Genomic DNA, 15426 nt, shown 5'->3' with positions numbered 1-15426 from the left:
TCTTTAAAATGCAGACAAATCCGTTTACTTTGTTTTCAAAAAAATCCAGTACCTAACCAAGACCGCACCTTGAACTAAACTTCTTTTTGCTATCCACTCTATGTGGTTTCAGCAAGATGGGGTCAATTAACTAAAACCTTATTTTTTTAATGTTCTGTTAAGAAACTACGAAATGGATGAGCCTGTATTTCAAACGGCCAGATGCATAAAACTGTACATCTACAGAGGAAGCAAAACCAATATCTCGTCTCCAAAACAGTGCGGTCGGACGAAAACCCCCGGTGCCGGTTCTTCGTTGGGCCCAATCACCGCTTAAAGTCTTAGAGTTTTGAAAGTGAACCGACGGCAGTAAGAAAGTTTCCAAAGTTTTCCATTTATCGGGCGGGAACAGCTGTGCAGATAAGACGTGAGTGAGCTAAGCCGACAGAAATGAAACGAAGACTGCGCCCAGCAGTGTCCATGCTGAGAAATGCCGTAAGCGTAAGGAGGAAGACAGGAAGATATCGTTCACAAACTGTCCAAACTGGTCGCGGGCGCGGTCTCACATACAAACAAAAACGCACACACACACAAGCAAACACACACTCAGGAAAACATAGCGAAACGGTCATATGGCGCACCTCTACTGCCATGGGGGGAGTCCCGGGCGTCGAGAGCCAGTATCAGGGCATCAGCTCGGTCAGTTCGGTGTGCTCCCCGTTCTCAGTGATCCCCGAGTCTTGCAGCATTGCTGCCCCTGCGCCCACCTGCGTTACTTCCGGAAGGCTGTCGTCCGGGCCGCCGTGCTGGGCCGCGCCGGTCCCCCGGCTACCGGCCGCAGTTCGTGCAGATCGCATCCTGGAGGCGGTCCGCCGGTCTCCGCCCGAGAGTCCACCGTTCGCTCGGCCATTCGAGTGGCTGCCGCCGCCGCCGACAGGGCCACCGTTGTCCTTTCGGCAGAGCAGCTCATTAAACTCTTTCCGAAAATTATCATTCAACCACCCGTACAGCAGCGGGTTGGAGCAGGCCGAGCTCATGCCGACCATGTGACAGATAGCATACGCCACCATGATCTCCTGCGTGATCGCGTGCACGTAGAGGTCGGCGAACAGGTTGAACAGGTTGAGCGGAAGCCACGAGACGCCGAAGATTAGCGCTATGCTAATCAGCAGATAGTTGGTGCGCTGCATCCTGCGCCCACGCTCACGTTCCCGCAGTGGCTGGCCCTCCTTGCCACTCGGCCGACCCCGACCCGTTCCGGTCGTGGTGCTGACCACGAGGCGATGCTTTAGCTTCAGGTATATCCGTAGGTACGCCACCGAAACGATCAGGATCGGAAACACGTACTGGACGCACAGGGTGAACGCCGAGTAGTACACCCGGCCGTAGCTGATCGGCCAGTCCTCGACGCAGTACGACACGTACTCGATACCGAGGCTGGGCAGATTGACGTCGTAGTGGATCAGTTGGCGAGTGATGAACATCGGGGAAGCCAGCACTATCGAAATGATCCAGATGCCGGTCAGTATCGCGATGGCTGCCCATCGCTGGAGGCTATCGCGCGTTGGATACACTATTACCTGTGGGAGGAGATAGGATCACGTGTGGCTCACATCACTACCCTCAAAGCAGGAGGCAAGCCGGTAAGGATACTCACTTGATACCTATCTAATGCAATGGCGGTAATCGAAATGGTGGAAACGAAAATGCTTGTCGCCTGCAGCGTTCCGATGGACTTGCACAGAAACGGTAGGCGCCCCATGGGCCAGTACTTGGTAAGAATCTCCACCAGCGTCAGCGGCATCGTGACCAGGCACAGCAACAGATCTGTGGATTGGAGTGGGACATTAAGCGACATTCGTTCTCGGAACAATTGAAACGTGGAACCATTTTCCAGCTTGGCATTTTGACGTCTGTCGTCACCGACGATAAACTGAGGCCTACTGGGACCGATTCCAAGAACGCCTCCAATGAGCGCTACCATAGCCGCGACGCGAGCCTTCAAAGAACACCGCGAATGGCTCGAAGCTATCCCAACTTTAGAACCCTGGTGGGTTGCGCCTTCTCAAAGGATCACTTTTACGCCGACGGCGCCCGGGTCCATTTGCATATTTTGCAATCCAAGAGAGTCTTTTCCCCGAATTCGCCGGTAGTCGGTCGGGCGATGTCTGTGTCGCCGATTAAAGCGAAATGTTCGGAGAATATAAAAACGCCCAAAACGGATGCCGCAGGTCGAAGGAAGTCGCACGGGGAATAAACAATTCATATAGCCCCCTTCCCAGCCACTTACCGGAAACGGCCAAATTAACGATGAACATATTGCGAGCCGTCCGCATTTGGGGCTTTCGGGCCACGGCCAGCACCACCAGACTGTTGCCGGTTGCCCCGAACACGATCAGGGTGCCGTACATAACGATCAGGATGTGGTACCAAGGATCGTCCACCTTCCGGTTGTTGCTGTACTGCTCGATGAGTCCCTGCCGCATGTTGGCGCCCAGACTGGTCATGTTGTCGAGCGTCAGGTTGAGGCGCGTAAGTACGGATTCCATGGTGGGGCCGTCACCGTGCCTCCACGCCCTTGCTGGCCTCTGTTACGTTTGGCTGCCTTCAAGATGGGGCTGTCTCCTTTTTTCACGGTCGCTCCAGCTAATCCCAGGCTGGCAAGCTATGATGGCATAATTCTGAAACATAGAAACATTCACCCGATTACGATTCAGACCGGGTTCTAGGCGGCTATGTCTCATTTAAATACTGCTTCTTTGTGCGCCATAACTTTGCGCCTTTGGCGACCATAAGTGCCCATCAATGAGGTATGCAAACAGGAGTTTGCAAATCGTTACTCAATTTCAAAGCATTTTTGTTCGTGGAACTGTTACGCTTCGATAACGTCAGCGACTCGCGGCTGTGTCGGACCGCGCGTGTCTCCGAAGCCAACAACAACAGCAACAGCGTTCGAAGAACGAAATCTAATAATCCGCCCGTAATCCGGAACTCGACGTGAACGTTTAATACATTTTTCGAGCATTTTCGAGCGTCCATATCAGGTTCTAACGGGGCGGGCTTTCGCGTCCTTGTCCGTGATGCCTACGAGAATTTGGTCGAAAAATAGTATTACATTTCCAAACGATTTATCGATCCTCCCCTGCAGATATTCGTCCGCCCGCCGGGGTCCTTGGTCCTGAAGCGACAAGCGCACGCATTTAATAGCTTTAAACGGAAAATATGCTGAAATTGAAACTGGAGACTCGTCCCGCTGAAGATGCTACCAGTGGCCAAGCCTGTTGCGTAGTACAGGTTTCGTCGGCGAATATTTTGTGCAACAAAATTGACTTTTTCGAGGCTGACACTCTTTAAACACGTTGCAAAATAAAAGGGGGTTCTGTAAAGCAAAAGTTATGCGATACCATTTTGGGTGTTTTGCCATGCGAATAAAGGGATTGTTGCCATTTTGGGGCATACTTCCCAGCACCCAGTTGTGTAGCAACGACAGTAACCATACGGCCCCAACGCGTATGGCAGGAATGTTGAACAACTTCGCTACGCTTTTTTTCCCTACTCCGTGCTTTTATGCGAACCGTTTGGCCCGACGGGGAACCGACGAGATGTTGCTTATCACAGCAATTGTTCACGGTTTACATGGTTTTACTGTACGTTATCCCTGTGTCTGCTGGTGCTCTGGGCTCTCTGTCCCAAGGTGTACCCCGCTGATTGCTTTTGCACCTCGGCACCAAAGAAGATGCAAACAAATGACACCATTATTCATATCGATAGGATTATATTGAGCTCGGGTGGAAGATAGAGCGTCTCGCCGGTGATTTATACGAGTACGTGCGAACACTACACCTTACTGACATTTAGCGGTGCGAAAGGGTTGCCAAATCCACACAGGATTCAGCGGGCCAAGAGGGACTGGTTTCTGACTCACGTAGAGCATCGGTTTACTGGTCGTTATCTTGGGATCCAACTTGTCTTGAGTTCATCCGCGGAGAGCTCTGTGGGCGTGCTCGGCGTGGGTTTCGGTTAAACGGTAGCTGCACTCGGAGCAGAGTTTAAATTGTTGAAAGGATTTAATGGTGTTTGCAACAGCTTGCGGTGACTGATGCACCCATAAACTACTGGTACTATTTTTGTCTTGCCTTCCGTGAAGCGTGTTTAAGCAGAGGGATTATCTAAACAATGCTGTCGTGGTAGGAATGGTCTGTATTGTTGAGTGGTACGTTGCGAACACACTTCCACAGATTTCAAAACGTGCCCGAAAGAGATTTACTTTGAGAATGTATTTTTATATTTTAGTTTTATTTTCTATATCGTTGACATGACTATAATTTATAGTGCAATTTTTTATATGACTAACCCCAAACAAATAAGCCAACTAATCGAATAATTTTGTTTTATTTAAAACTAGATTATCTGAGACTAGAAAGAGAAAGAGTTTTTATAGGATTTTTAAGCATATTTTAAAGCCTCTATACACTAAGCAAATCAAAATACTGCACTGTCGTAGTAAGTTGTTTGACATATTCCACTCCAAGACCCATAAGATAAAGTTCGTAAATGATACTTTTTCTGCTTTCAAGTACAGCCACCAGCTACCATCGGTTCTACTGAGGGCCGTTGTTTGAAAAACTGTTTTTCCACAGCATAAGCATTTCCAGCATGAGCAGGAGTGCTGGGCCCCTTATCGAACCCGATACTGTTGCAGTTCATTGAAGCGCGATCGTAAACGATGAAAAAATCGTTTTTTATGGTCTTTCCAACCATTTTGCTGAGGAAATCATTGCCGAGAATCGATTTACGACTCTTGCACCGCACCAGGCAAACACTTTTTCGTTTACCAACGAACAAAGTTTATTGCTTCATAATGGTGAAAAGTCTCTCTCTTCACAACAACCAGGGGCGATTTGTCCGAAAATGCGTTGATTACTAGCTTCAGCTAATGGAGCATTTGCTTGATGAAGTGGACGATTTGAGGCTTATGGTTCTTCAGTGACCAAAAACTAGTTGAGATATTTCATTCCTGCTTGCAGCTATATCATTTGCCATTTGCCTTCTGGCCATAGTGGACCCCCTTGAAGATGTTCGTTGCCGTTTTTATTATCTGAAGAAAATGAAGTCGACCCGACGACACTGCTCGGCACGGATGATAATATATTTATTGTGTGTGCCAGGACCATTACATTATCTGGTCGTAGACCCAGGGACCCGAGGCTACCTCGGTTCCGTTTTGCGTTCGTAAATGGGCATAATCTACTGTCAACAACATCTGTTACTTGTGGTGGGTGTCATTCAAAGGGGCTCAAGCAACATACGGCTGTGTGCTTAGAATGTCATCGAAAATCCTTCTTCACACAAAGTAAAGGATTTTGTATTGTTAGAATGATTAGGTCCTATCACTTTGAGGAGCGCTATAATTTTAATTTGGGTCACATGACCCGAAACACTTCCATTTGCTATACGGTGCCTATGTTTTGAGTATACTAAATAAGGTTGCTTCTTCATCACTTTCCTGTATAAAATGGCAGACAAGGGTTGAAATTGTTCTGAAAATGGCTTTTATGACTTCAAAATCAGCAGTTCAAAACAACAATTCTTGGTAAGAAGTACGGGTACAAGCAACTTGTCCGTTTAGTCTTGCAATTTCGATCGATCAAACCTGACACAAGTAAACTACATTGTGTACTAGGTCTATACGTTGAGAATCGGAGTTTTTTAACACACAAAAAAATGTTTATAAATTTTTTATGCAAATTTCTATTTTATTCGAAGGTCAAATTGACCATTAACGTTTCCATCAGGTTTTAGGAGCTTGTGAAACACCACACCTTTCTGTCCCATCAAAAAGTCCGTTTTTTGGAGTCTTTCAACGCTTTTTTTGTAAAGTCAAAATCGCCATTTTGGAATTTTTTAAACCACTTAACGTACTGCGATCTTCCAAATACAAGTCTCGACAAGCATTTGGTGCGATTCCGAAGTAGTTTTCTTCAACAGGGGCAGAAAAATAATAATCCCCGCAAAACTTCATTTTCAGGCACAAAAGTTGACATACTTTAACCCTTTAAATGATGGGTTGCACACCGAAATAATCTATTTTTCGACCTGAACTCATTTACCTGATATCAAAACAAGGTAATGATGAATGAACCGCAAAACTGGGAAGTCCCAATCGGCAGGTACAGCAATCTTTTTAAAACTCCGATTCTCAACGTATAGACCTAGTATAGTTTTACAACACCGGTACTGTCAAGATAGAATTGATCGATAGTGTTGCTGAAGGGACTGAGACGTGCCCTCTATTAAGTTGTAATAGTAAAAAGCCTCGACCAAACAAGTCTCGGGGGTCTTGCAACAACGCTGTTGTTGTGATCTTATGCCGCATAATAATGGCACCATAAAGTGATGGAGAACTCCCTTTTTTATTTCTGCTGGACAGTTCATCATGTTTATATTTGCCCGGTCGCGACCCAGTATTTTACGATACCTAGAAACACTTTATTGGTAAAAGTATTATCACCGCTCTTTCGTAGTGAGCGGGGTCGGAATTGACTAGCGCAACGAAACAATAAAATAGGAAACTCTAAACTACAAAGAAAAATCATTTTGTATGGCTTTCCTTATACGGAAATCATGAACTCAATAGTGTGCGGTCTAACCCACCTAACTAATGTTTCGGTATTCAACAAAAGACCCATTAAAATAATACGATTTGAAGTTTCAACTTCATTTCGCAGCAGGGTTAAAATTACGAAGCACAACTTGTAATGATGCACATCGTAAAGTGTGTTGGGAAGTGTGGCCACCAATAGAAGTAAGCATTGTTGACACTTTCCAACAAACCCCCTGTGGGACTGTGGGCTTACCACCGAGTTTGTCGATCGCATCAAAATATTTGCATGCTCTCACATGCTGAAAGCCCCTCCCGGTGGGTGCATGTGAAAGCAAACTTTATAATTTATTGTTCCAAAGTTATTCTTACCATCGATGAAGTGAAGGGAAGAATCCAACAAACTGGTTCGCTGTAGGTGCAAACATAACACCCGAAGCGTTACGGGGTAAAAGCAAAGTTGTGTGACTGTGATAAAGAGAGCCGGGTTGTTTGCATAGTTTATGATTTCGAGAGCGGAATTTTGTTTTTATCGAGTGTGATTATTTTCAATATTTCATACGAATCCATAGTAATTCTTTGCACGCAGCTACAGCCACACTTTGGTCTGTGCAAGTTTTCAAAGTGATTGAATTATAGTAAATCACGGCACGAAAATTGAATCGATCAAACAATATGTAAATGTTGTGTATCCACGTGCTTACTTATCAGCATCAGTTATACTGGCACTGACTATGGTCGATTTATTTTGCTGACGAAAACGAGAACCTATTTTCAAAGTATAACGCCCAGCTTGGCAGGAACATAGTCGTGTAAACGTTTTATAGACATCCCTCACGCAATCAATGGCAAAATTAAGGGTAATTTTATGGAATTGATAAGGAAGGGCAATGCTATCGTCAAAAACATAGCAAAAAACTTTTCCGTTGTAGCGCCTATTGTTTATCGGCTGAATATTGTTTAAGAGCCGAAAGCCCTGTTTCGAGAAACACCACTGAGCAACGAGCATATAGTCTGTAACGATGAGCATAATGATGGGCTTCGCATGCATCCACCGCAACAAAGTGATCTGAAAGTTTCAGCAACAATTAGTTGCTAGGTAACCCGGTAATCCGAATCCCAAACCGTCGATTTCCATGAGTTTTAGAGCGCGAACAGATTTATTGTAATTCGGTTTCGAATAGATAAAGTATTGTTCAGTGTATCAAGTGTTGCTCCTTAATTTAATCGCTCTTTCCGGCGAGATCGACGGTAATTGCCAATTGGCATGTCCATAGACATTCAAATTTGGCCACCGACCATAGCAACCCGAGTGCCACGGGAGTGGATGAAATTTTGAAATTAAAGTATTGATTACTTTCGAGTGCCTTTGTGTTCGGTTCTTGTTCGTTGGCAAGAAATTGAATTCCGCTTAATTGCTACGTTGCTAATTGAAATCGAATAACTGAGCAATGACCGGAATACCGCGCCATGATCAATCCACCACAGTGCAGAAACTTTCGAGAAGCCGTAAAGTTGGTGTTCCATCGTCTCGCATTCCAGTTTCTTGGCTTCTTGGCTAGACGCAACTCTCAGCGTAGTAAATAAAAGAACAAATCGCTTATTTAATTAAATGTTCCTAGCCCTGCTCTTTCTCCCAGCCACCCACGACTCCGGAAGCCCTCGAAAGTTTCTTCATCAATCTGCATTTAACAAATTATTCCACAGCCCGTACTGTTGAAGTCAGACACTCCGCACAGTGGTGCCCACACCTTCTAGAGCACATTATCGTTTGTCTCGTTTCTTGAAGAGCCACCGAGAAGGGCTTTCCTGTGTGGTGTGGTGCAAAAATCAATCTCGACGGCGTCGTCGTCGGCACAACATTGATAAAACTTCACACTTCCGTTCGCCATAGGCCATGCGCCGGCCCCCGGAAGAAGTAAGGCGTGGGCATATTTCATTTAGCCCATTCTCGTTTCGGTTCAGTTACGATACGGCCGCGTTGTATGTTACAAGTTGCTAGATGGCATCCTTGATACGGTACCTTCCAGTTGTGCCAGACAGCATTCGGCTGCTATTTCGAAGGTCGAAATTTTTTCTTTGCATTTCCGGCAGTGCGAATGAATTATTCTTCTAATTTATTTGACACGCAACAAACAAACGGTGTTCGTGGGGAGCATTTGTTCAGATTTTAATACACACAGTGAAAGTGAAGTCGCTTTCGATTGCCATCAAACATGGAACAAGCGATGCGAACTTCCACTGACTAATGGTTTCCGTTTTTTTGTTTAATTTGCAAACCAAGAACCGTATGTTTGCTATGTTCAATCATATTTCATCTCGTATTGGTATTATGAGGAATGCGTATTAGCATTATGTCCACCATCCGACGTCCGGAATGGATCGACCACCAACCGTTTTGCCTTCCTAAACAAACTATTTGCCGATGCTTCCGGCGAGGCGTGTCTCGTTTCCGTACCGAATTTGGGTCGTGTACATATTCTTAAGTGCGTTGAGTTCACACAAAAAATCCTTTCCTTCGCATTCCACGTCAATTCATGGCCTGTAACGTGATCCTTACCAGGGGTTTATTTTTAGAGCACTATTTTAAAGCACTTGTTACTGAACTCTGCCACTGGAAGCGTTGCGTAAACTTTTGCCGTCGATCTCTTCGAAAGGATTTTATTGATTTACACGGAAGGCCCAGCATCACTCGCGCCGCACGATGGGCCTTCGATGGTGCACGGAATTTTCACACTCCGACCAAAGCGTGCCGATAAATTGATGGCTTCTGGTTCATTGGCGGATGGGAAAACTTTTCAAATTATGACACCTCACGCCCGGGAGACCGGAAAAGCGACACTGTCGTCGCCGGTCGGCCATTCACGCCTTCACGACACGGAACGAACGGAAATCAAAGCAAAAGGAGCCTCCAATGGGCAGCACACACTAGCTCACGGCCATGGCCACTCCAAGGTCCAAGTGCCACATCCATTCTTTTTATCATTTTGCTTATCTCCGTTGCGCGACAAGTACAGGATTTTACACACTGACAACGGCACTTCCGGCTCAGCCGGCTCCTTATTGTATTTTCATCACTTTCAACACGTCACATTGTGTCAGCACGCTTCAACGCACACAACACACACCTCGCCTCGCCCCAGTGAGTGGTCAAATTAATTTGCCCTCTGACACGGCACACTTTCGTCTAAAAAAGCAACACCCATCCGATGGAGCCGCCTGGTGGCCGACGCAGACTTGCGAGTCTTAACTAAATTACCGACCATGCGGTTAAGCCGCGGGCACTGTTTGCCGATGAGTCCGCACGCACCGACGGTCGAATCGTGACTGACTTCGGGTCCGTGCAACAGCGCAAAGGACGACACACCGGACCGTCAGCACCGGCTACCGAAAATTGCATGGTCGGAGTCGCGCCGGATCGGGTTGGGTTTGGGGCCGACGATGTGTTCTGTTTTGAGCTGCGCCTTCGCAATGCGCCGTGCGGCACAACGATCTGAGTCCTGCTCCGTCGATATCGATATGTTGGCAGCATATGTTACGATACCGGACGGACCGACGAAAGGTCTGATTGAAGATCTCCCTGATTGATGTCCAAGAAGTAAGATCGTGTACGCGTCAACCGACCGCCCGGCCGTGGGAAAACTCCGTCTTATTGCTTTTCCTGAAGACGACGGACCGGGGGCTTGCTGTGCCCAAGGTTGTTCGTTAATCAGCGCCTTGTGCCCCGCACGTTCTGCGGTCTCATGTTGGGGTTTTTGGGTTCTTGGACTTTCGTAGTGTCTTCCGTCTCGCCTCGCTTCGCCTGGCGCAGCAGCCGGAACGGGGGCCTGTTTTCTGGGGTTGACATGACAAAATGGCCGCATGCGGCCGGTGCTGAGTGACACGCGGGATGTCCCACCGAGGATTAATACAGCACGAACACACACACACAGGCGCGCTTGTAGAGTGCGGAAGAAAGTTAGCGCAACACGTGCATCGTCTGACAGCGTTTAAACATTATTCTTTGCCACACAATTAAATTGTTGAAAAGTTTATCGCCTACGACAAGCGATGGACAGATGCTGCTGCTTGGGCACAGAATAATTGGCAAAACTATACAAACTTCGGTTTCGGCAGAAATTCGAAATGTCGTTCGTTTCAATTTAATTTGAACACTGGATTTCGACTAAACATGAATTGAATTTTAAGAACTAGAAAACGTACGGTTTGCTATTGTTATGACATTGTTTGTCATTTTCAGACGATTTCTATTACCTTTCACGGTGATATTTAAACGAACAAACCCACTTCTTTCAGTCGATTTTAATAAATGAACAAGACTTATAGAATGCCGTTTACTAAAAATTCAATCAAAATACAATATCAATCAAATGACCGCCTCCATTAAACCCACTAAGCGGCCCTTTTTGGACATTTTTCACTGTATTTGACAACATGTCGGTAATAGACAACGTAATAGCAGCCATTTCCGCTGTGATGTTAGCTTTTAGTTCTTCAATGGTCTTCGGTTGACTGGCATAAACCTTACTCTTCAAATAGCCCAACAGAAAGAATTTAGAAGAAAATCGGCAACAATAAGCACACACAGTTTTCACAGTTTTCACAGTTAAGCGATTATTTTCAATGCACCACAATTCAACAATTTCAGCTTGCGGTTTTACCGTAAATTGATCCATGACTAAGACGACATAGATTGACGTTCCAGAATTTGACTGATTTGTAAAAATCGACTGAAAAATGGCGGAGTTATTTAACACTTCAATAGTATGGGTCGTGATGGAACACCCTGTACTTTAAATTTAAATGGTTTTAAGTTCCCAATGTTATAATTAGCTAGCATAATCTGTATACGGGAAACCAGTTGTCTTCGATTATCGTCGCGTGGTGCATTATAAATTCCTTCCAACCAGCCAAATTGTCAACAAAGAATACTGTTTGAGTGTTAGGCGAGGTTTGCCACATCTCCAGACACACAGCTTGAGACACATCTCCAGATTACACTTCCTCGTGATGTTTCCACACATCACATTTTTGTGATCATTTGGTGACATTTGGTATTCGCTCACCTTAAAAGGGCCGCTGCGTGGACACCTTTTACTATCACAAATTGAGGTAAGAGGCGAAACAAAGAACGTGTTGAAGGCTGTTCCAAAAAAGAGGTTTTGGAACCATTCCGAAAATTGGAACAAATGTAGAAATTGATGCATTACCCTGGATTTTGAAGATTAAAGAAAGATTCTTCTAGTTATAAGCAAATCCCCGAAAATTTTTCGCCGCAGTAGTATTTTGTGGACGACAAAAAAGAAAGTGTCATTCGGTTTATTTGGACCAGGTAAATAGCAGGCAAGGCTGGCAGGAATCTGTTACTTAACACTTCCGCCAGTATGCCCTCTGTTGCGTGCTGGAAGCAAGTAACAATCAATCAGCAGCCCTTACCTAAGCTCTCGAATGGAACAAAACTCGCACAGCTGTAGGGCTTACGGGTCATAATGTAAGTCTCTGACGTTTCTCCTTCCTCCTCCATTGCTTAGTATGTTTGGTCCGAGGGCGAGGAAGCTGGTCCGTCCAACGGAGGTTGGTCTTTTTCGGCGAATAAACAGATTGCACACTCCCAGGAGGGGGCCGTGAGATGAACCAGGGTTCTTTGTAGCAATCACACGATTCATTTGTTGAAGTTCGTTTGCTGCGTACACGATGTTGGTCCCTAATGGGAGTTTCCGATACGATTGGCTGGCTTTACATGTTTTCGGTTGTTTTCTTGTTTCGTTCGGAAGTTTCATTAGAGCGTACTTGGAATTGATCCAACAATCAGGAAAGTCAACGGCGATGCTGTTGTCTAATGGAAATTCGTTGTCTTTCCAATTCTTTTCCAATTTTCACCAATGATGTACGTCCGGTCCGGACGTGTCATTTCACGGATTCGAGCACATACCTTCTGGCGATCTTTCATGTTTTTAATGGACAGATGAGGATAAAATCATGGATATGTGTAATTTAAAATTTGTTGTGTCTTGTTTTCCAAATAACAATAAATCACTTAAAAAATTTAATAATGAAAAAATAAAAAAATCGAAGGCTAACGTTAGAAAGATTTTGGTGTTTCTGTTGGAAAGTCGGCCATGACAGAAAAGTACTTGAAGAAACATTCATCTTTTCGTGCCAAAAAAGTTTTCGCCAGTGTGTTGCTGGCTCACGACAGAGACCATGCTGTTGGCGAGTCGCGCTGTCCAACGCAGCACGCAGCATAAGTTTGCGTCCGGCGTCACCTGTTATTCGTCAGCATAACATGCACGTAACCACGGGTAGCCCGGAACTACCGCAGGTCACCGGGCCGGCGCCACCGACGAAGGAAAACAAAACTCAAACGCCATCCGTCTTAGAGTGTTATGCTTTGTTCGATTTATTCACCAGTTTGCGCGGTCGATAAAGCAACGGCGCAGCGGAAATGTGAGTTTTCCACCCGAAACGAAGTCGTGCAGATCGGCCAGAGACCGCTGGGCGGCGGTTTCCTTGGCGACGGTGTCAACAAATAAATAAATAAATAAATAAATAAATAAGCACGTAAATATTCTGTCCACTAATTAACTTTCTGGTCCCGGGGTTCCGTTAGGCTCAGGGAAGGACTCCAAGCTCAAGGAAGTTGAGTATAATCGTTTCCCCGAAAGCGTTTTTTTGAGGAAACACTTGGCTCAACGGGGAAAGCTCGGATTTGGGGATTGACTGGATTTGGGAAGTCTTTGCCTGACTACGGACGGTGGATTAGTGCGGGACAGCGGGGACGACAGTGAAAAATGGAACTATCAGCGGGCTCTGACGTTGTCGGGTAGTTAAAGCGGAAAATGATCCACAGTACTGGACGGACTAGCCGAAGTAGGATGGCTTTAGGTGGAGTAGAACAGAAGGAACTAGCGATGTAAAGTAGGAGCGAGAAAGGGAGAGCAAGAGAGAGAAAGAGAAAGGAAGGAAGACCACCACTAGAGAGTAGCCCAAGAAAGGCGGGCACTGGGTGTCATCGACATAGTAGATTGATGAGGTGACGTCCAATGTTAACGAGGTCCGAACAAACCGGACTGGATCCGTCTTGTGCGTAAGTCTAGATTTTATGATTATCGATGGCATCGAGGAAGCTGTATCCGCTGTACGCCCGGTTGCTGGCCCAGTCCTTGCTGTACGCGTTGTACGGCGAAGCCGAGTAGGACGGGTACGCACCGTAGGCCGCATAGGAGAGGTCTAGAATGGGCCGGACATTAGTGACCACCGTTCCTACGCGCTGGGTCCGCCAAGAGTACCTACCCGGACTGGACTCGCTGCTGATGTGCGAGTGTGCATGGATGACGTGTGGCTGGATCTTACAGATGTTGGTGTTGCGGAAGAAGTAGAACAGCAGCAGACCGCCACCGATCAGCATCACCTGGATTAGGCCCACGCCGAGTAGAATCGGTTTCAGGAGCAGCTTCAAGTGCACCAACTTCAGCATCACGGCCAACGGCAGGATAAGGCTCCACTTGCGCTTCTTCTTGCCGCGCGCCTCAAAGTCATCGTCGGCCATAAACCGGGCGCCGCTCTCGGCGCCCATTCCCACCTGCACACCGTGGCTGGCGATGAAGGTGTTCAGGGACCGCTGCAGGAACTTGGCCCCCTTCAGCAGCTCGCTATCGTACGCTGTGAAAGACCGCAAATGGAAGGGGAGGTTGGTTACGACCCGGGAACGAACTGATGCCGGACACTCCCGGACACTTACGGCTCATCTGTCGGGCCTCGGGAAACACGTCGTCCTCTTTCGGTTCGGCTAACCGCACCAGCTTGAGGCCACTTGCACCGTCCACCGTCGCACTGTTTTCGGCGGCGAACCAGTTCATACGTCCCGTCGCAAACGACCAGAGGTAGCGCGAGAAGCGATACTTGAAGCAGGACACCAGCCGCTTCGACTTGTAGCACTCGGACTGCGTGTTCAGGACGTAGTCGTCCAGCTTGAGCGGACCACCGGACGGGGTCGGCACTGGGCCAGGATCGTCACTCAGCACACCCGGACACACCAGGGCCAGCAGCAGCAGCACCAGTGTCAACGCTCCGACGGCCGTCACTCGATATCCTGGCGAAGCCATAGCTCTGTCCACCCCGAAACACTCTGACACGCCGACGCTTGGCTGGTTGTCTCCTCGACTCGAGTTCACTCGCTGGCAACACTGGCGCTGGCAGGATGCGTGCGATACTCCGTTGATTGATAGACTGTGACTTGAGCCGTGGCAGGTGAAGGCTTTTATACTGCACACCTGCCCACCACCACCGGAAGGTGTAGCCTGCCTTTCCAGGTCAGTGGCCAGGGCGTTGATTAGATCGCTCGGTGCGATCCCCACCATCGGATCACTTTCCTGGTCTAATTGCTTCTCTGGCTCTCGGGCGAACTCGGTTGGCGATCGCCCAGTTCCCGAGGAGCATCCAGGCCGATGCCACGAACCCGGACACATTATGCAGCACCCTGTCGTACACACACACACACACCCACAGAAACAATTTTCACTGTCTACGGCGCGGTCGCTGAGACCGCTAATGAAAACATCATTATCCATCGTTCATTCAGCAGCTTTCCATTGACGCGATGCTGGATCGCGGCGACCACGCCGTCATCGTTGATCTTGATCATAACAACCGTTTATCTGGCGCCCACTTTCCCCGCTGCCGTGTCGGGACATTTATTTTTAGTTCCAGCACATCCCGTGGACTTGGGCACTGGAAAGCGAAAACCCCTCGTATCGGACTAAACGCACGGAATGCGCTGATGTCAAGTGTTCTATGTCCAGAATATTCTTCGATAATAATGCCACAAGTCTGGCTGGAATCTATTT

General features: G+C 47.1%; 2 protein-coding genes across 2 annotated transcripts; both read right to left on the bottom strand.

The window, feature by feature from the left end:
- Positions 1–662: 662 nt before the first annotated feature.
- On the bottom strand, positions 663–2528 carry LOC128270350 (neuropeptide F receptor). The gene is made up of 3 exons (XM_053007750.1): positions 2270–2528; positions 1637–1806; positions 663–1559 (listed from the first exon to the last, which is right to left on the bottom strand). Exons 1-3 carry the CDS (start codon positions 2526–2528, stop codon positions 663–665), a joined length of 1326 nt encoding a protein of 441 aa, XP_052863710.1.
- Positions 2529–13673: 11145 nt separating this feature from the next.
- LOC128270349 (uncharacterized) lies at positions 13674–14685 on the bottom strand. The gene is made up of 3 exons (XM_053007749.1): positions 14322–14685; positions 13874–14242; positions 13674–13810 (listed from the first exon to the last, which is right to left on the bottom strand). The coding sequence occupies exons 1-3, from the start codon at positions 14683–14685 to the stop codon at positions 13674–13676; spliced, it is 870 nt and encodes a 289-aa protein (XP_052863709.1).
- Between the last annotated feature and the right edge of the window lie 741 nt (positions 14686–15426).

This window comes from Anopheles cruzii, chromosome 3 (genome assembly GCF_943734635.1).
Source record: "Anopheles cruzii chromosome 3, idAnoCruzAS_RS32_06, whole genome shotgun sequence".
Lineage (NCBI taxonomy): Eukaryota > Metazoa > Arthropoda > Insecta > Diptera > Culicidae > Anopheles > Anopheles cruzii.
This window is presented reverse-complemented; position numbering and strand designations above follow the sequence as displayed.